At 43.7% G+C, this 25,886-nt stretch overlaps 1 protein-coding gene across 1 annotated transcript in view; it reads left to right on the top strand.

Annotated features, from left to right (window-relative positions):
* Nucleotides 1-23,760, top strand: part of PPM1G (protein phosphatase, Mg2+/Mn2+ dependent 1G) — a 110,598-nt gene extending 86,838 nt beyond the window's left edge. The window contains exons 9-10 of the mRNA XM_078650109.1: nt 10,845-10,947; nt 22,798-23,760. Coding sequence (XP_078506235.1) covers nt 10,845-10,947; nt 22,798-22,989 — 295 coding nt within the window. The 3' untranslated portion in view covers nt 22,990-23,760. The remainder of the gene's footprint in view (nt 1-10,844; nt 10,948-22,797) is intronic.
* Nucleotides 23,761-25,886: the final 2,126 nt, after the last annotated feature.

Genomic DNA, 25,886 nt, shown 5'->3' with positions numbered 1-25,886 from the left:
GGCAGTGCTTTGGTGGTCGAATCCACAGAACTTATGCCAAGGTCTATCCTTCGCAAGCGTTCCATCACCTCACATACTGACGACGGATGCGTCATTGGAGGGATGGTGAGCAGTGATGCAGGACCTGCAAGTCAGCGGCCATTGGTCTCCAAGCGACCAAAAGTTACACATCAACCTGTTGGAGCTGAGAGCGATCAGGCTAGCCCTTCAAGCCTTTCTTCCGCGTCTCCAGGGTTCACAGGTGCTAGTCAGGACGGACAACACCACGGCTATGCATTATGTGAACAAGGAAGGAGGGACAAGGTCACTCCCCTTGTCGCGGGAGGCTCAACAGATTCTGGAATGGACTATTCTTCACGGAATTTCTCTAAAGGCAGAGCACTTACCAGGAGTGCTCAACGAGGGCGCAGACAGGCTGAGCAGGCTCGCCTCAGTCAGTCACGAGTGGGAGCTGAAACAACAAGTGATAGATCTACTCTTTCAAACATGGGGCACACCGGAGGTGGACCTTTTTGCCACGCCGGCCAACAAAAAGTGCCTAGCCTACGCCAGCAGGTTCCATCACCAAGGCTCATTGGGCAATGCCCTGTCGATAGCCTGGACGGGGAGATTTCTCTATGCATTTCCACCGATTCCCCTGCTTCCTCGTCTCCTCAGGAAGATGAAGACGGAACCATGCAAGCTCATCCTTATCGCCCCGGCATGGCCAAGACAATTTTGGTACACCGAGCTCCATCTGCTATCGCTAGTACCTCCGATAACGCTGCAGGACGTTCCGGATCTCCTTACAATGTCCGAAGGACAAGTTTGGCATCCAGACCCGAGATCGTTGCACCTGACTGCATGGCTCCTGACCAGCGAGAATACATGAATGTTCCTCTTTCCAAGGAGGTCAAAGACATCCTCTCTCAGGCAAGGGCTCCGTCCACAAACAAAACATACAGACTAAAGTGGAAAAGGTTCTGTATCTGGTGCAAGAAGGAAAAGATTAATCCTTTCACGTCACAACCTCATCAGCTCCTACCTTACCTACTCTCGCTAGCTAAGTCTAATCTGTCCCATTCTACTATCAAGGTTCATTTAGCGGCGATTTCGAGATTCAGAAGGTCTGATTCTGGTCCTTCGTTGTGATCTGCAAGAATTGTCAAACAATTCCTCAAAGGCCTGTTCAGGGTCTATCCGCCAGTGCGATCTCCTCCTCCAGCATGGCATCTGAACTTAGTCCTGGCTCAACTAATGAAGGGACCTTTTGAGCCAATTCACCGCTCAGACCTAAAATTCTTATCATGGAAGTTAGCTTTACTCTTGGCCCTCACATCAGCGAGGCGAGTGGGGGAGATGCAAGCCTTAACTATCCAAGAACCGTTTTTGCAGTTCAAAAAGAACACTACCATCTTAAGGACGAACCCAAGGTTCATTCCCAAGGTTCCCACGGACTTTCACCTAAATGAGCCGGTCATTCTAAAGAAATTTTTTCCAAACCCAGTCACTCCAGCAGAAAAGACATTGCATACTCTGGATTTGCAACGCTGTCTGAAGTTCTACATGGACCGCACCAAAGACTTTAGAAAATCTTCTCAATTGTTCATTGCTTTCGGCGGTCCAAACAAAGGTCTCCCTCTGTCTAAACAGGGGATCTCGAGATGGATCTCAAGTGCCATTCTGCATTGCCACAAGTTAGCAGGAAAACCTCTAGTGGGCAAGATCCGTGCTCACTCGACGAGATCAGTGGCTTCTTCTACGGCCCTCTTTGCGGGGGTACATATCAAAGACATCTGCAGAGCTGCTACCTGGAGCAGCGTGCACACGTTCACTAAGCATTATTGCTTAGAGTCATTGCAACAGGATGATGCGGCTGTGGGCCAGGCTGTCCTGAGAAACCTCTTCAAGTGATGGGTGAGCTTTCCTTTCTATCCCACCTTCCATGGGTGACACATTTTGTAATTTTCTGGCTAATGTTATGATATACTGCTTTACAAAATGTGTTTATGATGCTTACTGCTTGCTATTCTGATACAAAGCATGGGAATCTATGAAAGTTCCAATACTGGGGCAAGAAAACAAGTTACTTACCTGTAACTTTGGTTCCCCAGTATTGGTAACTTCCATAGATTCCCATGCGCCCACCCACCTCCCCGGGGAAAGCTCAGCCTTCAGCAACTATGGTGTCTAGCACACTACGGCTACGAAAATCTGAGGCTCTGAGGTTCCTTCAGGAAGGTTCTAAGGGTGAGGCTCTTCTGATTGGCTGACGCCTAGAGTTTGGTCTCTTTTACAAAAAGAGGCTGATATGTTACAAAAGGGAATGAGGCCTAGGCCTTTCTTTCTCTTTTGTACCTACTACTATGATATTTTTTATTACCGAGACTCCCAGTCCGACGACGGGGAATGATACAAAGCATGGGAATCTATGAAAGTTACCAATACTGGGGAACCAAAGTTACAGGTAAGTAACTTGTTTTCTTCACCAACATGAAAAGTTTGGAACGGTGTGCCATAAGGCTTTGAGACATCACTCCTCCACAGAGCATCTGAAACATTCCGGATATGCTTTCAGTGTTTCTATTGGGAACTCCAGTAGCAGCCCTGAGGGTCCTTCGTTTGCTTGGTCTTTTTGCATCCTCCTGATTACCTATGCACCTTTCTGATATATATATATATATATCTATCAGAAAGGGTTCCCCGCACGATGTAATCACAGGAAACACAGAAGACTCGCACTCCAGGGTCGTGTTTAAAAAAAAAAACGTTTATTGGCGACGCGTTTCGACCAGGCGGTCTTCTTCGTTAGCCAGCCTCATAAACAATCAATCGCCATTTTTAAAAGTGCACTGAAGTGGTAGTAGAAAGTGAGATAGGACCAAAAAACCCATCCAGAACTACAATAGTTACAGAAACTACAAATGATATGAAAGACAGACCCAGTGGTTTCACCATGATGTGCAGTTAATTTCAGAAATTGCATTTGTTGAATACATGCTTGCATATAAACAATAGAGTATTCAAATTCATTAAATATATACATTAAATCAGTTCAAATATGGTCGCCTGGCACATACTTTTAGGCACTGAGGAAATGATAAAGTGAAATTAACATAGGTGCACACCATAGAGTCATTGACGTTATACAGATTTCAGGCATCAAGGCCAAGTGGCCATGCCTTGTCTCATGGCATTTACAACGAATCAGTATATACAATACGGAGAAATTATGAACATGTGGGAAAATTCGGGAAGAAAAAAGAGGGGTGATTAGGGTTAAACAATAATCAATTTCAACCGTGACGGCCATGTGGCCAAACTCAGAGTTAGAGAACCAGAGTAACATATTCAACTCCTTATGTGTAATATCATTGTCACGAGAATATCCATTTTAGTAAGTTCTATTGGTTAGGGGCTTGGTCCTGGGTGGTGGAGGGTTGAAAGCCGATCCAAGGGAAGGGCAAAAATAGAAAAAGTGCTAAAATAAATCTTTTAGCCCTGTGAGTAGTGCATAGGGTGAGCCCTATCCTATCCGTGAAGAGCCTGACAGGACCTACAACAGAAGGATACATCAGGGTGTGATTGTGCATTTATGGACATGTGGTGAAGCAGTGTGTTAGGGAGGGAGTGGGGGGATTTTTAACCTAAGTGATGCGGTGAAGGGTTGTCCTCAAAGAGGAGTCAGCCCCTTTGTCTGATAGGGCAGGTTCTCGGCGAGGCCATCTAGTATAAGCTCAAATGTGAAAGCTCCTAATCCCCCCCCCCTCCCCCCCTGCGACAGAGAGAGCCCTCTCTGGAGGAAGGTGGGAGTTGGAATGACGCGGACACAGGAGCAGGGAGGGCATGGGAGAGGATGAGGAACAGGTGTGAGGGTTCAGGTAAGTACAGTTCCGGCTTCACATAAGGTTCTTAGCCAATGTGCACATGTAATTCCTCATCCTCATTGAGGCCAAAGGGGCTTCTTGAATCCAGACGGATGATGTACTCTGATTCCATGATGCGTAGTTGTTTTAGTCTGTTGCCCCCTCTTGGATTTGCTGGAATTCTGTCAATGCCAAAGAAGGAAAATTGATTAACATCGCTGTCATGAAAGCGTAACCAATGGCGTGCTGTAGCATAGCTCATGTCTACATTCTTTATCGCCCTCATGTGCTCCAGCACCCTTTTCTTTATTGGGAAGATGGTGCTCCCAACATAGAACTTCGCACATGGGCAGACAATCACATAAACACAATCCGTCTTGCAATTCATAAATTTGCTAATGCCTGTGCTTCTACCCATAGGAAGGAGATAGGATTTGACATTCTTGCTACTGGCACAGGCCTTACATTTGCCACATTTGTAAAAGCCTTTCTGCTCAGAGAGCCAATTCTTCTTTTTCATAGGTGTCTCAAAGTAGCTTCTCACTAGCATATCCTCAAGAGAACGGGCCTTTCTGTATGTCACCTGTGGTTGTCTGTTGATCATTTTGCCAATGACTGGATCGCTTTTTACAATATGCCAATGTTTCCTTAGTATCTCGCGTACTTTGCCTGCCTCTGTGCTGTATGTGGTTATCATCCTGACATTGTTGGAGCCTAGGTTCTCCTCAGTTTTCCTTTTCTTCTGGGTCAAGAGGGTCTCCCTATTTCTAGCTCTGGCTTTCTCTCTCGCCACCAGGAGTACCTGCTCCGAATAACCCCTGGCTCTGAATCTCCTTGTCATGTTCGTCTGTTCTTTCAAAAAAGCGGCTTCTGAGCTGCAATTACGCTTAGCCCTCAAGTACTCTCCATAAGGGATGCTGTCCTTGAGGCTGCTAGGGTGGTGGCTCCTAGCGTGAAGGATGCTATTGCCTGAGGTGGGTTTCCTGTATAGGCTGGTTTCGAAAGCTCCTTGCACAACTTTAACCGTAACATCCAGAAAGTCCATTTGTTTGGTCAACCTTGTTGGTGAATTTCAGATTAATCTTATTTCTGTTTATACTGGCAAGGAATTTATTCAATTCAGTTTTTGGACCATCCCAAATCAAGAAAATGTCGTCTATATACCTGGTGTAAAAGGCAATATGACTTGTAAGGTTGGTGTTGCCTTCAGACCAAAGGACGTGTTGCCTTCAGACCAAAGGACCTGTTCCTCCCACCACCCCATCAGCATGCAGGCAAAGCTAGGAGCAAAACAGCTTCCCATCGCAGTTCCCACCTCTTGTTTATACCACGTATTGTCAAACATAAAGAAATTGTTCGTTAAACAAAACTCCAACATTTCAAGAAGCATTTCAGTTTGTTGCAGGTAGAAAACAGACCTATCTCTCAGGAAATGTCTGCATGCCTTTAAACCATCACTGTGCCTGATACACGTGTAGAGTGAAACCACATCTACTGTTACCAACCAGAAACTCTCCTCGTCCTTCGTTTGCTTGGTCTTTTTGCATCCTCCTGATTACCTATGCACACTGGCAGCCCTGAGGGTCCTTCGTTTGCTTGGTCTTTTTGCATCCTCCTGATTACCTATGCACACTGGCAGCACATGAAGGCTCTTGAGTGGGGCCTCTGCAGACAGCAGTTCCAACATCAGGGAAACTGTATGGAACGCATTAGTCTCCAGGAGCACTGTTGTGGTGATAAGGGGATGGGGAAAAGAGTAAAACCTTATCCAGGAAAGGCTCTTTTATGCCCCTTAAGCAGTGACCATGGTAGAATTGTACTTCTCCGCCTTTAGGTGCGTGTCTCTCTGGAGGACCTGGACATCAACGGCTTTTGGTCTTTAGAAGAGCAGAGGTTCACCCCAACATCAGTCTCACTTAGCCTAAAGGGGTGTGTTCCATCAAAAAGCATATTTACTAAGTTTTACTTGGACATTGGAGTGATTTTAAAAAGGGCAGTGACCACTAAAGCAATGGGTGCTTCCTAGCGGAGGCTCCTTCTCGCAGGGGTTGAGAGGTTCTAGCACCCATTAAGTAATTTCGTAGCATTGTTGTGGGAGAAAAGAAAATCAGAATGTCAGTGTGCTGTCCTTCTGTACTCTGCTTACATTTTTTACCCTAATTCCACTTCTGGTGAATTAATGCAGGTGCATCAGCCATGGTTTCCACACCTGATGCATGTCCATATTGAAACAGCAGTAGCCAGTGCTACCACATCCGCCACCAGTGCAGCGGTTAAAGACATACCTCCGTATCCGAACACATTAACCATGGCAGTCACTGTCACTTGGTCACTGGATGAATGAACCACTTCCTACGTGGGAGGGCTGGCTTAAAGTGGTAACCTGTAATACCAGAGCGGACCGGTTTGCAACTATTTTACCTTTTGGATCTAGACCCATGGGCACCACTGCGGACTTATCTTGCACACATGCAGAAGGATAGCGCTGATGCCTACTCTGTGACTCCTACAGATATCAACAACTGATGTATCCTTTTGCTTACCGGCACTGGACGAGCTGATATCAGTTAGGACTAATCAAGTAGACAAACTGTGTTAAGGAAGGCTGAGGTCGTACTGTGTGTTGCCGTACCAACATAATTAACCACTTCGGCGCTGATGACGAGCTGAGCTCGTCATGCGTTACGGCGCTCGCACGCTGATGACGAGCTGAGCTCGTCCTGTAACGCAGCTTTTCAAAAAACTCAGCGCGCAGCGGGAAAACCGCTAGCGCGCATGCGGTTAATAGAATACATAAAGTAATAATGTAGTGTTGAGTCAAGGAGCTTGCCTAAGTCATGTCTGAGTTGATGTAATTGCTGTTCACTGTTTCACCAATAAAAAGAGGGGAAAAAATCTCGGCCTCTGCCTAACATTCTGGATTCTGGGCTAATTACTTCATCCCCCTGTAGCTATAAACAAAGTGTAACCTAGTCCTGTTCTGTTATAATGCTTTGAGCTATGATTGTGCTATTTAACACTATATATATATATATATATATATATATATATATATATATATATATATATATATATATATATATATATATATATGTATATGTATATATATGTGTATGTATGTATATATATGTATATATATATATATATATGTATATATATGTATATATATGTATATATATGTATATATGTATGTATGTATATGTATATGTATATGTGTATATATGTATGTGTATGTATATGTATATATATATATGTATATATATATGTATGTATGTGTATATGTATATATGTGTATATGTATGTATATGTATATGTATGTATGTATATGTATGTATGTATATGTATATGCATATGTATATGTATATGTGTGTATATATATATATATATGTGTATATATATGTGTATATATGTATGTGTGTATATATATGTATATGTGTATATATATATATATATGTGTATATATGTATATATATATGTATATATATATATGTGTATATATATGTATATGTATATGTATATATATATATATGTATATGTGTGTATATATATATGTATATATATATATGTCTAGGTTACCAAAGGTAAATCGCTTTTCATTCGCTGAGTGTAGTGAAACCTTTGTTCCTGGAATGTGTGTCAGAGGATGTAACCACCCTGGTTAGGAAAAAGCGATTGAGCCTCTTCCTAAAAAGGCAACTAACAGACATAAATTCTCTTATTTTTCTGGTAAGATAGAAGGGACCAGAACACCATTATCTCCCTATTCTGTTGCTGAAGGTTGCTAGCAAATGGGTTAAAGAACAAGTGCAGGCTGCGAGAGCGCTCGCTATACCATTAAGATAAACCCTCATCTATCCTTTTCAGGCATTCTAATTTACAGGCCGCCAGGAAATGAAAGCAATTTTGTAAAAACTCTATTAGAGACAGTATGTTCATTGGCCGCCGGAACAGCGAATTTTAACATTCTCGGAGACCGGAACATACACTTTGACTGCAGTAATGAGACAAAAATAGCTAATCTACTTGCAGACTTAGAAGGGTTTCAACTTAGACAGATGGTCCAGGGAGCTACGCACACTGGAGGCCATCTTCTAGATCCCATTTTTACTACCATAGAAGAGGCCGTGGTGTCCTTGCCTATACCTATGACATGGACGGATCACTTGCTGACCATTATGTCCATCCCCAATCAGGCTAAATCCCAGCCCAGGCCAACACACAAGATGTATAAGAGGCCGTGGAGGAAACTACGGATAGAAGACTTTGCCAACTTGCTCAAAGAACTACCGCTATCCCACTCTGACAACTCTAACCTATGTTACGAAAACTACTGTAACTGGATAACCCAGGCCCTGGATATACTGATTCCTACTTCCTGGGTTCAAGTACGGGCCAAGGAGTCAAGCCCTTGGTTTGACGAAGAGCTATTAGCTTTGAAAAAAAGCTGTAAAAAAGCAGAGCGAAAATGGAGGAAACACTATGACTCCGAGCTAAAAGCTCAATATAATACAATTCAGAAAAAATATCATAGACAGATCTGTAAAACCCGTGCAACCTTTTATGCTAATGAAATCAATGTAAGTTCCAATCCTTCCAAGATAATCTTTAAAATTCTAAAAGATTTGAGCACAAAAAAAGCAGAAGCTAACATCTTTGCATCACAGGTGTTCTGCGATAAATTGGCTCTGCACTTTGTGGATAAAATTGAAAAAATCTACAATGTCTTTCCCGCAAAGCCTGTGCTCACCCCCTCTAAAATAGAAATTATATCCGAACTTACCAGCATCCCGGAGCTAAATCAGGAGGTTTTTGTCGGACTCTGTCAAAAAAATTAAGTCAGGCTCTCCCCTCGACCCTTTAAAGCCCGAGCAATTCAGGAAAGCAGGCACCACTGTACTTGATCCACTAAAAGACATCATTAATACTTCACTGGCAACATCAGAAATCCGCTTAGAATGGAAGCAGGCATGGGTTAATCCCATAATTAAAAAACCTCACTTAGATCCGACAAAACCTGATAACTATAGGCCCATATCCTTACTGCCATGGCCTGCCAAGATTGTGGAATCCCACGTAAATACCACCCTTACGGCACACCTCCATGCCAACAATATCTTGGACGCCTCCCAGCATGGTTTCCGTGCAGACCACAGCACGGAGGCGGCACTTCTTAGTGTCACAGAACATCTCAGATCCATCAGAGATTCCGGTCAAACGGCAGCGCTGATCCTGCTCGATCTCAGCGCTGCCTTTGATACGGTCTCTCATGAGGTGCTTCTGTACAGACTGGAGGCAGCAGGAGTGAAGAACACAGCTCTGGCTTGGTTTAAAGCATTTCTATCAGACAGATCTTTCCAGGTAGCTACTCCTCCTTTTGTCTCTAAAAAGTGCAACATAAGGCAGGGAGTACCTCAGGGTTCAGCGCTCAGCCCAACACTCTTTAATCTATATGTTCAACCACTAGCTGAGGTCGCCAAAAGGTGGGACCTCTCCATCGTATCATACGCTGACGACACTCAGCTAGTGGTAACATTGAGTGATGACAACGGATCAGGAGCACTGAATTTTAAACATGGCCTCACTGCAGTAACTGAGTGGCTGACGGCCAATTACCTACAACTCAACGCCGATAAAACGGAGGTGTTAATAGTAGGAAAAAATACCGAAACCTGGGGAAAAGACTGGTGGCCAGACAATCTTGGCCCCCCCCCCCCCCCCCCCAATACAGAGGTAAAAAACCTGGGGGTGTGGTTCGACTCAACTTTGAGTTTTACTAGCCACACAAAAAAAAGTAGCTGCCACAAGCTTCGGTATCCTGCGCAATTTACGACCGATACTAAAATTCTTCGACCCCTCCACACGTCAGGTAATCATCCAAGCCACAATTCTTTCCCGCTTAGATTATGCTAACTCCTTACTCCTGGGAGCCAATCAAGCGGGAAAAAAAACGTTTGCAGCGCGTCCAAAACTCGGCAGCGCGGGCCCTAACAGGGCTACCCCGATTCGAGTCTGCAACCAAGACCCTGGTAAAACTGCACTGGTTGCCGGTGGAAAAGAGAATCGCTTTTAAGGCCATGTGCTTGGCCTTTAAGATTCTAAAAAAATCTCTACCTCCCATGCTATGTCATCTTATGACGCAGTATACTCCCAATAGAGCGCTCAGATCCGAAGGAAAAAACCTGGTCACAATCCCCCGTGTTAGGCTAGCCCGCACAGGAGGGCGTTCCTTTCAATACATGGCTGCCAAACTATGGAACGCACTACCTCTGCGGATTCGGAGTATAAATGACCTTCTTACCTTCAGAAAGGCATTAAAAACCCACCTGTTCTGCTAAACTGACCTGATGACCTGTCTGTATGTTGTGTACTCTCCTGTCTAGTCAAGCGCCGGGACGCCCCTTCGCTGGGGCAGCCGCCGCGCTATATAAGCAGATGTAACATAACAACATAACATGTGGATTTACATCTAGTGCTGGGGCAGAGTTCGCGTTATATAAAACTGCTGACAAATATGTATATAACTCTCTATATTCAGAATAGATGTTTCCTTTGTTTTCAGATTGGTATGAACAGAAATAGTTATGCCATAAGAAAAGTTAGTCTAACTGTGAGACAAAAAAGCTGTGTTCTGCAATGTACTGCAAATCTTTAGTGAAACAAGCCACAAGCGGTAACCAGAACAAGGAAGGGCGGTCTAGTGGGCTTAAAAAGGCATAGTGCAGATTACATATCCCTTCACAGTGGAAACCACTGATCCCTGCTGAGCAAAGGAAAGCACAAAGAGCAAGGTGTTAGACAAGCAAGCCCTAAAAGACTTGCAGCCTTTCGTTTTGAACTTAAAACATTCTTGGATTCTTTGACTAGTTAGGTGGGACGGTCCTTATAAATTTGGTGCAGGTTCAGTGTACTCCTTGATTCGTCAGTTTGAACATTTTTACCTGATCAATTCTGATTTCTCAATAGGCTTGATTGTCTGAACTTGTTTTCCTCATTTCACAGGAATGTAATGAGCAGTCAGGAGGTGGTGGATTTTATCCACGAGAAGATCAATGAAAAAGATGAAACCGGGGAACTGCGGCAGCTTTCTTCCATTGTTGAGGAAGTAAGTTCTGTTTTATCTCAACATTCCAGTTTAAGGTTTTGGGTAGGTGAAAACAAGAGTGAGCTGTGCCGAATTATTCATTGGCTTATTTTACTACATATAATTATCAGTTCTTACCCTGTAGATTTTTCTCTGGCATCAAGCTGCAGTGCTGCTGAACAGACTTCACCTTTAAGTTCAATTCTGTAAATGTATCCTAGCAAAATATTCATTTTAATCAAAGGTCACGGAAGTGTTTTGTTCATGAAAATGTATGTAGTCTCTCCTCAGGCTGCTTATTGCTAGGTTAGGTGGGCAGATTAATCGATAATGTCCGATATATATTGCTATCATGAAGTGACATCACCCAATATCAGAAGTAGCTGTCAAAACACACATAGCAGAACTGGTATGAATGAGCACCGTTGTTATAAAGTCCGTCAGAGCAGCCACTTTCTTTATTTGCTTGTCAGATAAATGTTTCAACTGGAGTTTTCTAGAGTGGGTCTTGGGCACAATCACTTACTCGGGCAAGGGTTTCAGCTTTGATTCCAGTGTCAATTTGTCAGCTGGTAGTTCTTCCAAGAAGATAGTCTTTGCCTTTTTGTGTTGTTGATGGTAAAGGAGACAAGATGCTATGACTGTGGGCATGAGAGAGCACATGGCCAATTCTCCATCCTTACCTCCGATAGCTATAGAGAGCAGGTTCTTCTTTTTTCCAGGTCCAGTTGTATTTGGGGAAAAGCTGGTTGTGGGAAGCTCTGCTCTTCTGGATTTGGATGTTTTGTTGACTCACATGCTTAACGAATTCCCTGATGTCTGGCTGTGGACCTTCTGGAATCAATTGTAATGTAGCAGTATGCATATACACTCAAACCACCTCGAAACTACAATAGAATATATGTGGCTAAAGTTCAGGTCATGAAATAAGGTAGTTAGACCAATCATGTGGGGATATTCACCCAGCTTCCCTCTATCTCAGAGACTCAACTTCTCAGATTTTCCACCACACGTCTGGTGAAAGGATGGGAATTCTCTCCTCTCCGCTCTTTTCAGTATCCTACAGTTTTGTCTGGTTTTCTTCCCCCACCCCCCATTCCCTGTTAGCATAAGGAAAGTTAGTTTCCCTTTTGTGGGTGGCTGATCTGAGCCCAGAGAAACTTTAATTTGGCAAGGGATAGTGTCATTAACACAGAGTCTCTTAAAACACTGGAAGCCTGTTGGGCAATGAAGCTATATGGTGAGGCTCATTTCAAATGCCTTACTTTCTCCACCAAGGTGGACATTTTGTGAAGCTATGCAGTACGTTCACAATTTCCCACTTCAAGTCTGGTTGGGGGGGGGGTGGAGATAGACTACTTTTAGCACTGAAGGTTGCCTCGCATGGTGGTGTCCGGAGTGGTCCAATGGTTTCTGCTTGGAAAACCAAGAAATGCAATCCTGTCAACAAGGAAGGATCCATTCACTGCCTCATCTTTGGACACTCTTGATGTCGTATGGCCACCTTTGGTTATTCTGTAAAGGACTAGACTCTGGACATAAGTGGGAAGCCTTCTGTCAAGAAGAGTTATAAAACTGACAATTGATTTGCAGGGGCCACTCTGGGGAATTTATATAAATCTTCATTGGCATTCGCAATAGCCTTGCAAGCATGTGCCAATTCAGTTAATATCACATTTGTTGACACGAATCTTTGCAGCTACCATGATGACTTGGATAACTCCTATCAACACCTTGCCTGACATTCATGAAGACTTCTCCGTTGGCCATATCTTCGTTGAGATCTTTTGGCGCTTTATTCCATGCAAGTCCCCTAATGGCTGTGTTTTTGCTACAGCCAGTGTATATCACTTTGGAGACTTCGTCATAGATGCATGAAGGCTAGGACCACATGGAAGAAACTAGGGTAGAGGCCGAGGAGGCATAAAAACTATTTGAGGTTTAATCTAATGATGACAGCCACTGGAGATTTGTGGCACAAGTACAACTAAACACTTTATTCCAGTTGCATCTGATAATAAAGCTTACTGTTTGCATCATGTGCTGTAGTAGATCACGTGCTGTGCAGCCTAATGCCATCTATTGTGGGGCTTGGAGCATTACAAGTTATTTTTCTTCGATGTAGTTTATTTTGATGTGACTTGTAGTTACCTTCCTTGAGACCAACAATGCATCAGTTTACAAATTCCGTCTCCGGTTTCAGAAGGCACAGTCAGATTGTCAACCAATACCACCCCACGGCGCAGCTTCAAAGCAAGGTATTCCCTAGAAAATACCCCCATTCTGTGGTCAAGGAACCACCTCATATGAAAAGCGTGACCGTCTCAGTTGATGTCCACTGTGCTGCCCAATGATGATTGGCACTAAAAACATGCCTGAACTCCAGAGATAGCTCAATTCAGAAATGACCTTGCCCATGCCTCTGTGGCAGCCACACATTTCCCTGACTTTTATTTACTGCTAATACAGCCTCCACGGATGGGCAGGATCTCAGCGGCCTATATCCCCCTCACCCCCAACCCCTCCCCCCCACCCACCCCACCCACACACAAAAAGGGTTTACATTAGCTGCCACATATATAGTGACAGGCTAGACACTGTCTAAGAGCCAGGATTACTTTTAAGGACAGCATCTCAGTTGAGATCAGTGCTTTTCCTGTCTAGTTGAATAGGAAGAATACCGCTATACACATCACCACCATAACACTATTCACACTTACTCTGAAAGATATTTCTGCTGACCCCATATCATGATCCAGGGACAGAAGAGTGACTGTGGAAGCTAGGTCAAATGAATCCTTCCTGCATTTGACTATCAGGGCAGCAAAGACTAGTAATGAAAGGTTACCCAGGGAGGTAGTGGGGAGGCAGGAACTCTGCAGTCACCCAGCAGAGACAGTAACGGACTGTCCAGCCCAGCGATTGTTAGTAAAAAAAGAAAGTAAACAACAAAACTGAATAATACATAGTTCAAAATACGCTTAAAGGTTTGCCATCTCACTTGTGATTCCTAGTCAAGACTTGTACCCTCTCCTAGGAATCTCTCCCTATGTCTACAGTGACTTGCTCAAAAGTATAGGCTTAGGTTCATTAATGATTTCCCCATGGGATAACTCATACGTAGGCTCAAACTGTTATTTCCTGAAGCGTTCAAACAGGCAGTAGTTTCTTACAACAGATCTACCTCTTTGTGATCAGTTCTGTCTTTCACTTTAAGAGATTGTTTCAATTGCTCATGTAGGCACAGCGTGAGTGGCACTGGTAGGTGTGCTCATCGGACCTGCACGGTCCATACCGGGCTGCAGTGATAGCCTACCTCTGGGCTAGGACCACTGGGGCTGAGCAGGAAAGAGTGCTTGGCGAGTGCTCAACTGCAGCAGTTTTGGCCTCCCAGCCAAAAACGGTGTTTTCGTTTCGGTGGTGACCGGACCCATCTCAGGGGCTCGGTCTGGTGAAGGCAGCACCGATCCTTCCAACACGCTAGAGGGGTGCCAGATGTCACTATTTTGCTTTTTGGATTGATTTAATTACATGATCTACAGAAACTTCACCAAGAAACCCTCACAATATGGGTTGGTTATGGTTTCACTATTGACAGCAGTCTGCTGATTCTGGGTGTTACTCATGCCCAGAATACAGCTGGAATTCTCCTCTTGTACAGTTCTATTAACAAAGTGGGGTGGTTTGGATTCCCTCTTTTAAACTCACTTTTCTGCAGGAGTTTTGAATCTACTGGGTAAGGTACTGAATGCGCCTCATGATGATTTGGTTTTTTTTCTCCCTCCCAAATGTTTTGTGGCTGTAGTACAGACGCCACCTTTGTGCAAGGCGATTACACTCTTAGCAAGTAGTGATAAGGCTGGCTCCAAGCAGGAATTTCCAAAGCAAGGGCTCAATATATCTGCATCTAGCTGACATCCGCCTTCCTGAAGCAGGAATCGTGGAAAGGCAAAAGTGCATGCCTTGCCTAGGAATTTTTTTGCCTTCAGCAACAGAAAAATGCTACCCCCACAACCATACCATCAACGAAATGGTACGGCTCAAGAAGAGTTATTATCCAGCAGTCCTTTGCTAAAATGGCCTCTTTGAATTTCTAATGGTAGCTCTTGTCTCCTTCCTTCCTCCCTCATGTCAGTGTCTAGTACTCCAGTCACAGGAATGCAGTTAGTTAGCTTTCACTGTCTCAGGAAGTTTTAGACACCCTCCAGATTATACCATGCTGAACAATCTGCCCTCCTAATGGTTCCACCTGGTACCAGCACCTACACGCTTAGTATACAGAATCTGGTTAACATGCATGTGCTGCACTTTAACCCTACATACAGGCACTCTCGACATGAACACAGATCAAAGGTCTAATGCCACACTAAAGCAAAACTTTACATGAGTAGGGTCCGTAGACCACACTCCTCTCTGACTCTAGGAAAAGGTCTGGTAATTTAGGACTCATTGTGCTACCACCACCTGCTTGTTTCCAACGCAGTACATGGAAAGTAGGTCAATATCTGTGAAGAGGGCACACTTGGTGGGCCGCTCCAGGGCACCGAACAGGTTCTGGAATTTGGCATCAGAATAGACCGGCCTAGGCCATAGCTCACACACTAGATTAGCCTGTTGGCAAGGATAGTAGATAAGCTACTAGCTTCACAAGCAGTTGCCAATCCAGGCTTGAGTACATGCCGCTGTACTAGGAAGGGACATTTCTTAACCAATAACATATATGTTCAAAGCTCTTCAATAGAAAAAATGTTTTCATTTTTTCAGAAACTCCTTTGCAGCCCAATTAAAGGTTAACTTGACCAATTTTATTCCTTTTTAAATATTTTTTAAAAATCAGTTAAATTAAAAAAAAAATAGTGACCAGGAATATTGTTGTAGTAAGTGGGCTGGGTCTTCATACAAGAGTGTAGAGGCAAGTACTTTGTTTCATGGTGGGCCCTTGGATTACTGCAATTGCAGTTACGTCCTGTCAAGGATCCATTCTCCATCCCACTGTACTGATCACATACGTTCGACTGCAGACTACCCACCAGCATGCTATTACATCATTTACTCTCAGCATTCTAAGCCCCAGCTAAGACCTAATTGGTAATGGAGGCGGAGTACTACATACCTCTCTTGCTTGCAAAGAACAGTCGTTCTCTTGTAAATAAATTACAGGGGCAGTTTTTAAAATCATTCAATCTCCAACATGTCTAGGTTACACAGTCACTCTGCATGCATATTGAAGAGTATGACAGATTGTTGCTATCACCCAGAGACAACAAATGGCAGTAACCAACTCTGCGGAGGTTCAAGACCTGAGGGTCCCAAAACCTTATGTCAAAGAAGCAATACTGCTCAGTTGTGCAAGTCTTGCAACCTCCTCAGATATGAGGTCCTACCACCACGTTTGCACACTCAAAATAACATTATACAACATCTCTGCACACAGGACATGTCACTGACGCTCAGTCATGCGATAGTCGAGGCATATAACCCACCAGCTTCCTTCGACAAAGTGATTCTCCAACATCCCTAAGTCTACATATTCAAGGCACAAACAACAAAAACTAAAAATGTAACTATAAATTACCTGAACTTGAAACTCTATGCCAGACTCCAACACAAAACCTATTCTCACAACCACACTTGTACACAATGTTCCCAGACATCCAACATGCAATACTACAGCACAACAAACTCTCAATCCTTCACAATCTTCCACAGGCAACACACCCATCTCCACATCATCACTGCACCACAATCACACACAAAAGTACATCCCAGGACTCAGCACTCCTTCCATATCCCCCCCTGCCCGCCACCCCCCTCCAGAACACGCATGCTGAATCTACTGAAAACACAACATTTAAGTAGTGGTTAGCTACCAGCACGACTCAAACAATACCTTCACCAGTGCACCTTGCCTCTGGTGTCTCACTCATGTATTATCTTCCCATTTATACACAGTGTCAATTGGTCCCTGAGCACACCGTTAATGGGACTTGTAGCTACAGGCCTCAACTCGCATTGTAGTCTTCATGAGACCGGATACTACTCGTCCCTAAATTTGTACGTCAAGGGGTTCTATCTACCCCATACGTCCTCACCAACAGGTTGCTACTTGTCCCCAATTTTACACACCACACAGTACTACATTTTCACAATTTTGAAACATAGGCCACTGGGGTACTGCTCTTTCTCCAGTTGATCACCAAACCCCATGTATCTAGAAAGCACATGCTCGTGACGCCATCCTACACAACTTGAAACATGGTACTTCTGTTCCTAGACTTTGCACATAAGACCCCACGTAGTCAGTTCGTGAATCCACAACCCAACATTGGGAACTAAATACCTATTCAATAATCTTACACCCAGACTACTTCACATTTTGTGCTTGGTGCTCTCTGCTTCTCTTGTAGGGGATTCCATGTATAGTCATAAGCGTTACATAGTCCTGCCCATCTGCGTGGACCCCGGAGCACTTTATTGAATATAAGTTCCTAACCGCTACCGCGCTAGCGGGTTTTCCCGCTGTGCGCTGAAATTTAAAAATCGCGCGGTTTGTGACAAAGCCAGCTCGTCATCCGCGTAGCGCAGGTAACGCCCATGACGAGCTGGCTTTGTCATCCGCATCGAAGGGGTTAAGTGCTGGAGTTCGCCTTTCTTCAGGAAAGCCTTGAAAAGTCATTTTAAAGTCATAATGCAGCCTGGGGGTAGGCTACAGTGGTCAGAGTTGTCCACCTTGCCATAGCAAAAGAAGAGACTGTAATTACATATGCTCTCAGTACATTAACTTTTTGTAAAGGCACAGAAAAAAGAACCTTCACAAACCCTTTTGCTATGGGAAAACAGATGAAGAAGTGTGGGGCAATGTAGCCCATAAGCTGCCATTATAAGTGAAGAAAAAACAGGCTGTGCCTTTAAGAGCAGAGACCACCAACATCTCCTCATGCCCACCCAGGGTTTTTTCCAGCTCCTTCTGACGGGAACCTTGGAGCATTGAACACTACCTCTTTTCTTTTTACAATTTATATCTTCAAAGGTCACTATTTTGCTGCACCCAACGTCTTGTCTTTCTCTGTGGAGCTAAGTATTTTTCTAATAGAAAACAGTTTTTTTTCCTATTTAAAATGCCATCTTTTTTCAACCAGGCACTTTGCACCCATGAGACTTACACAGTTTTCACTCTTTCAAAGTAGTGCTGCGCAGGCATCATAAGTTCCTCCCTAAAGTGGTATCCGATTTCCACGTAAATTAGACTATCGCTTTTCCCACGTTCTTTGCAAACCCTTCGTCTCCTGCGGGGAGACCCTTCCACTCGCTGGATGTGAAAAGGGTATTAAAATTCTATTCGGACAAGGCAATTCGTAGCTCACCACAGCTGTTTATCAAATATTGCCCATATTTAGCTACATCTAAACAGTCAATCTCTAGGTGGGTTGTCTTGCATTCTCTGCTAGCCAACAAATCTTTCTGGCAGGCCCAAAGCACACTCTACCAGAGGCTTGGAAGCTACTGCTGCATTGATGAGTATTCCCTTAGCGTTTTTTTGCAAGACAGCTACTTGGGGACCAGTTCGTATGTTCACTAGACACTACTGCCTGGACATAGGTGCTAGGGCAGATGCGCAAGTAGGACCGGCATCCCACAGACCTTTTTACTTAGCAGGGTACATTCCTGATGTGGTCTGTCTACTCCACCGATTCAGAGGTGATACGCTTGCTATTCTATTCAACGCGTGTGACTATACAGGGTAATCCCCTATGAGAGAAGGTGTAGTTTTTTATCTGCAATTCGCGTTCTCTCGTAGGGGTATTTCCATGATAGTCCGTCATAAGCAGTCTTACCTCCTCCCCGGTGCAGTGGACAGATAATTTCATGCTCTGTTATTTGTTTGGTATAGCCTTCTAAAAGAACTGAGGTAACTGCCGCTGGCTGAGCATGCTGGCATATTGGTGGTCTCTCTGCTCTTAAATGCACAGTCAGGTTTTTCTTCACTTATAATGGCAGCCTTTGCGCTACATTGCCCTGCACTACTTTGTCTGTTTTCTCATAACAAAAGGGTTTGCAAAGGTTTTTTTTTTCTGTGCCATTACAAAAAGTTCACTTACTGAGAGCATGTGTTATTACAGTCTCTTCTTTTGCCATTCTAAGATGAAGAACTCTGACCACTGTAGCCTACCCCTAGGCTGCATTATGACTTTCTTAAGTGACTTTTCAAGGCTATCACTTAAGAACTTATATTTGATAAAGTACTCCGGGGTTCACGCAGATGGACGGGACTATTCAACGCTTATGACTAAAATGGAAATACCCCTACGAGAGAACTGGAATTACAGGTAAGAAACTATAACATCCTTTTCATTGCCACGTCCAAGCTGACAGTAATCTGCCCTGGGCTCTGCTGTCCAGACCCAGGTTCTGTGTTCTGATTATAAGTACATGGTAATTAGGCATAATTACAATTGGTACGGACAGCCTACCTGTAAGTGCGTAGTATATGGTAAGGCAGGTAGGTTTAGAGACCCAGTAGATTTAATGCACTTAAGTGTGCCCTACTGTGGTACCTGCTATCACTTTAAAAGCCAGCCCTGCCTTGCAGGATACTTTTAAATTGGAATGATATGCAAATTCTACTTTGCAATTAAAGGTTCTTCCAAAGTCTCAAACGACCTTGTTTTTACATGCAAGTCACACCTAAGGTCTCCCCTAGCTACCTCCAGAGGGAGGGTGCATCTTAACTATAAGCAGGGATAGATTATAAAAAAAAGGTGAGGATTCCCAATTTCGTTTTTCCCTGTAGTGGAATACTAGCTCCATATGCTAACATGGGAGTTTTTTTTATTTGTCTAATACTGATAGGGGTGAGCTAGAAATGCCATTTATGGACTTAAAATGATAGTTATGATAAATCCATCAACTTGTCATTGTTGGATTTATAATAAACATTTCAGAAAATACATTCTAGAACTTTCTTTCCAGCCTTTCACCTGCCCTCTTCTTATTGGCCAGGCTTAGCCAAACTGTCTCAATGAGGTGTGAAGTTGCCTGGTAGAGAGACAAAGTATTTTCTGTAACTGCAGAAGGCAGAATATGGGTGGGGTTGCCAAACTGGCCTTCAAAGGGGGAATGACACGTTGGTCACCAGGACATCCTGCACCCCCAGCCACATAGGAGCCCCTGTAATTCGATTAGTGAAGGGGCTGGAAGGGGAGTGTTAGAGAATCTTAGCCACGCCAATGGGTTGACATGGCCCCATCTAATTCTTCATGAGACATACTCCATTTTGAAAGAATAGTGCTTTCTGGGAGAAGAGTATGCCACACTTTGGAGAAGTGGTTATACACCTAGTTGTCAGGAGTGTCCTGAACCCCCGCCTCAAACACACCCTCCCATCCCCCGCTTGACGCCCAGAAACTGAAAAAAATATGGGAGTGTGTCGTACAACTAAGATTTACTGCCTCAAACTACAAGGAGATGGACTGCCTTCCTGGAAATCTGATCTGCACCTCAAAGGTCTGCACTCTGAAGGACTGCACCTGCTCAGACTATTCTCTTATAGGAATTATCGAGCTCATGGTGACTTGGAGGCATCCCAGCGCTAAGCACAGTGGTTGGAGATCGAGGAAGATCGGTCCTCTAGAAATCAAAGCGAAGTCAGGTTTTCATGGACTACAGCCCTAAGGACTTTGCCTTGCTTCAAGTAGGATTAAGGAGTGGACTTCCTGCAAGCTACAGGTTAACGGGGCCCACCTGCATTATCTCCACAAAGAAGTCCTCATCCTGGAGTCCATCTAGTGGACTTTTAAGGATTTGTCTAGGTGCATTGTGGGAATTGTAGTCCTAACACCCCTAGGACCATCTTAGAGATACTAGACCCCTGGATTGGTGTTGTAGACACTTTGAACTCCCAAGAAGAACTTCTGGTAGAAGATCCAGAAGGTTTGGAACTTTTTGGTAAAAAGCTCCGTAAGGTGACCCACTCAATGTCGAGAGTCAAGCCGGTGACCTAGCACTGCGACCTGGTCTGGATTTCAAGTTCATACCGCTAAAAGCTCCGGAGCTCCAGACTTCCAGGATTTCACAGACCCCTCGCAGAAAACTAAGGTGACGATGTTGATGCAAATGTGGCTGTAAGAGGAGCCTCGCTCAACGTCTAGAGAAAAAAGCTCCAGAAAAACAACTAAGTACGAAGGTAAAATTTTGACTGACTACCTCTTGCTTAGCGTATCCAACCAGCGCTCCATTGCGATCGGTCTCAAACTTTGAGTTTGCTCCGGTCAAGCACGACCAGATGTCCCAATTTGGGGATATAGATTTTTACACACCAGAAAGTGTTTATTGGGTAGAAATTCAGTTCCCAACATTGGATTTTGGTGCCTATTTTTATAAATTGGTGTTGGATTTTTGTCTTATTTAATGTTTTGATGTTTTTAAATGTTTTACGCACATTTATTGTGTTTTTGGCCTTACTAGTGGTCCTACTTATCACTACTAATAAACCACTTTCCAATAAGCTAATATACCCAGATTTACCCTGGCCGGCATCAGCACTGCAGCAGATTGAGGTCTTGCTGGAGTTTGTTGCATGCAGCCTGTCCAGCCTTTTGTGGCTCCAAAGGCTGTGTCTGCTAGTGCTCTTCCTCACATGCTGCAACCCCCACCTCACATGGTCATATGGGACCGGTAGTAGTTAGAAGTTGTTTTTTACCACCCAGCTGGTGTAATTATTTTAGACCATTTGGGCCCTCCAGTTTCTTTAGTCTGGTTATGCTCCCCCCGCTTTGTGGCCAGTTATCAATAGAGTATCCTTGCCAAAGAAGTTCAGACCCTACTAGTCAAGTGTGCTATTGAGGTGGCTCCTGAGGCATAAAGCGGCACAACAAGGTTACTCCTAATACTTCTTGGTCTTCAAGATGGATGGGAGAATAGTGAAGGCTGCTATTAGGTCTCTACGTCTGAATTACTTTTTCAGGGCCATCTAGTGCAAAATGTTGGTACAGGGCTTGGTAACCTCGAATCCTAGAGACAGGCTGGTATCAATGGACTTGCAGGGCATGTACTTTCATGTGCAGATCTTGCATTCCCCCAGGCATTTCCTCTTGTTTTAATAGTGAAGTGCAACATAGATCTAGGAATTTGGAGAAGGTAAAGGACTACTGCCTCCTCTTGACAACTTGAAGAGGCATAGCTGTTCTGACTGCACTAGAAGGATGGTTCGCATCTTTCTAAATGTCCATATAGTTTTGAGAAAAAATTTAAATTTCTATGTTGTGTGATTTCAGGAGCCAAGCTGCTAAGTTCAGTGATGGAAGGTTGCGATCTAGGTTCTGGCCTTCATACTTAGGAAGGAGAGCTGGCCTGCACAACAGCCTCTGTGTGGTTGCACCAACACTAATGTGCTTCTTCCTGAAATAACGAGTCTACCTTGCGTAGCATTTCTCGAGTCGTCCGTTTACTGGTCTCTGTTAAGCTGCCAAATCCCCTGCTGCCTTTCAAATAAAAAAAATGTTGCTATACCAGTAGAGTAAGATGGTGTGACATTGCAAGAACTGAGTTACAGGTAGATATATTTTGTCCAAATTACTTTTCAGGTTAACCTAGTATTCCTGCAAGATGTAAAAAGCATGTATGAACAGGTCTGGTTGATTGTTAGGGAAGAAGTCACATTGATGAAGTTTATCTACTGATGTGTTTTAATGTCTGTAAGGGGCTGCACATGTATACTCTGCTTTTAGATGTTTTCTGAAGTTAGCAAGTGGGTCCTTTTCATGCCCTTGGGCTTTCTGCAGTTCTAGAGTCGTTTATTTTTTGTCTTGGTACTATACGGTTGATGCTAACTTGCCTAATGTTCTTATTTTTTCCCTCTGGTTATTTCTCTAGCTCTTGGATCAGTGTTTAGCTCCTGACACTTCAGGTGATGGAACAGGTTGTGACAATATGACCTGCATCATTATACGCTTTGATCCCAGGCAGAAACCCCTCTCAGAAGGCAGTAAGCGGAAACTAGAAGAAGCGGAGTCCGCAGAAGAGGAGAACTGCAGTGAAACCAACAAGAAGCTAAAACAGGAATAGCAGTTGGTGGCAAAGTACAAGAAGCTTCTGCCACAGTGGGAGCAAACTCTTTGCCAGGATTAATACCAGACTGTATTTTTTAAAAAACTTGCAGAACTTGAGACTTTTAAAAGTATTGTACTTTTTTTAGCCTTAGTCAAAGGCCACTGTTTGTGTCCCTGAGATTGAGAAGGGGTGGGAAGTGTGTAAGGAGGAGCTGGTTAATCGCACTGTTCATTTGCAGTCATTCCAAGAGCATCAAGTTCCCACTGGAGTCTGCGTCGTCTGAACATGAAGATTTGCAATTTTAATAATAAACCTCACCGAAATCTGAACCTTTTGCAGAAGCCAAAAGGCGTGTGATGGTTGTGGCTGTTCCACTCCAAGGCTGACCTGGTCTGTATGTTTCGCGTGAAATCTGATGCCATTTGTTGTCTGGAGGTGCATGTTGCAGCATCTCTATGTGATTGTCACCATATTTGTGCCTGTGATCATTCCGTTTCCTGGGTTAAGGGTGGAGTGGCAAATACATTTTCACCTGTTTCAGATTCATTTGATTTGTTGGCGCTTTATTCAAAGTGGTGGGATTTTTTTCTTCGTTTGTGACGATGTCAAAATCTAGTGCTGTTGTGATTCACACAATGGCTGTATGTTGTGTATTCAATGAAACTGTTTATATTTTTCCCCTCCAACTAAAAACCCAGGAAAGGATTTATGAGTTTGTGATTTGTTTTGTAGTACTTGTTAGAGGGCAAGGTTCGAGTCCTACAGTTAATAAACATTTTCCTTTGACCAGGACGCCACCCTGGATAGTTTTTCAAACAAAACCGTAAGAGACCACATGCATTATGTTTGAATCTCGGCATTGTGGCAGGATGGATCAATGTACGGCTGCATTCATTTGACAAATCGTCTTTTTTTCCCCTTCTTTTCGTAGAAATAGTCATTGAGTGGCTTAACAGTCTGCTCTAGTGATTATCGGTTGAAATATTCCTGATTAATCTACATTTGTTGTATCACCTGCAAATTGGTTCGTTTTTATTCCTGAAATAACCCGCTCCCCTGTTGCTTTACAAGATTAATTATTTTTCATTGCTCCGGTCGTGTATTTTTTACCTTTCCCCCCCTAAAAAGGACATCTTTTCACAAAAGCATATAGTCCATAAAAGACACTCGGGGCAGCATTCATGTTGTTCATGTATGTTTTCACATAACCCTTAACTTTGCCTTCTTAATTTAGTCGCCACCTTAATCTTCCTTAACTTTGCCTCCTTAAACATTTGCTTCTGTTTTCCATGTCCCTTTAATTTGTAATACTCTTCGTTTCTATGAGTTGTTAGCCCTATAATGGTAGTGTGCCTTTTTATTTTAAATGTTTTTTGAGTTATTAAAATAGTGCATAGGAAGCAAGTGAAAATAATTATAAGCAATTATGGCGGCTGATGTCTTGTACATAGATATAGGAAAACCTACAACTAAAGGTGGGACATTGCAAGGACCTGATGCATAGCCCTAGGAAACCAGATAAAGCTAAAAATTTGGTTGGTTCTATAAAGTGTGTTGGTTGATCCATGCCAAACGTGAGTGATGGAATTTTTTTTATATGTATAATTATTCCTGTTATACAGGATTTGATCAGGATGTTTTTTTATTTTTTCCCGACTTAAAATATCTGAGGAATACATAGGATACCACTTAATATGTCGCATGACTGATTCATCTTAAATATGTCAAATTGCAATCTTCTGCAAGCCCACACAAGTTGTCTGCTTAAGGTGATCAATCATTTCATATTTTGTGAATCCTGTTTGTTGCAGTAGCGTTTGGTGTCTTGAATATAAAGGAAGCTACTTATCCACTTTAGGCAAGTAAACTGCTACGTTTAAATAATTCTGATTTTGTGTTTTCCCGTTTGCTTTTCGGTTTGCATAGTGTGTTTTCAGAAATTAGAACTTCGACTAGGAGGGATTCCAGAGAAGTTGAACATATGATGAGGTAGTTCTTTATCTTACATCTGGTATTAATATTATTCTTTACTGCGGCAGGGTTGGTTGGTTGGTTGGTTGGTGGTTGGGGGGGGCCTGGGTGCGGGATGGCGTGTGGGGGTTGGGGGTGTTGGTTGTTCCTATGGCCTGACGCCCAGGACAAGGTTTTTTTTTTTTTTTGAAAACTTTTTATTGATTTTATAACACAAACAACTTGCAAGGAGTGAAGAAAAAGAGACATCAATATACACAACGTTGCAGTACATGGTGTTGGAGCGGGAAGGACAATCCAATGAGCGTTCATTCCATCGAGAAAGAGTTGCACGGGGGGGGGCAGAAGAAACAAATTGCAAACAGTATACAATAGTAGTGTGGAGTAGTGTGGCTCACTGGTTAGAGGCGGCAGGCCTGAGAGCAGAAGTCAGCCCGGGACCAGGGTTCAATTCCCGACGCGGCAGGGTCATGGACCGTGGTCAGCAGACTCGATAATTCTCGCTTCGGTGCTTACTCTAATTAGGGGTTCCACTCGGCAACTCTGGGCATTAGCTTGCCTAATCTCCACAACGGCCCCACCAATTCCAGGGATGCCTGGCTCCACCTTGGGGACTCCCAGCAAGGGACCATCCCACAGGGAAAGCCAGGACGGGTTCCCCAGAGTTATACAGCGCCGGGACGCCCCGTTGCTGGGGCAGCTGTGCGCTTTACAAGTATACTACATTTACATTTACATAGTATGTGGAGGAACCCTCGGGTTACGGGGACGTAGGTGCAACATCTGGGTCAGGAAGAGGAGGGGCACATATATCGCCACGGTAAGTGTTCCACTGAGTCCATATCTTCCCCCATTTTCGGGGGGTACCACGAGAAATATATACAGTTTTTTCTCTGAACATGCACCAGTCCATGTTTTGTTTCCATTTCCGAATTCCGGGC

The sequence above is a fragment of the Lissotriton helveticus genome, chromosome 6 (genome assembly GCF_964261635.1).
Source record: "Lissotriton helveticus chromosome 6, aLisHel1.1, whole genome shotgun sequence".
In the NCBI taxonomy this organism is placed as follows: Eukaryota; Metazoa; Chordata; class Amphibia; order Caudata; family Salamandridae; genus Lissotriton; species Lissotriton helveticus.
This window is presented reverse-complemented; position numbering and strand designations above follow the sequence as displayed.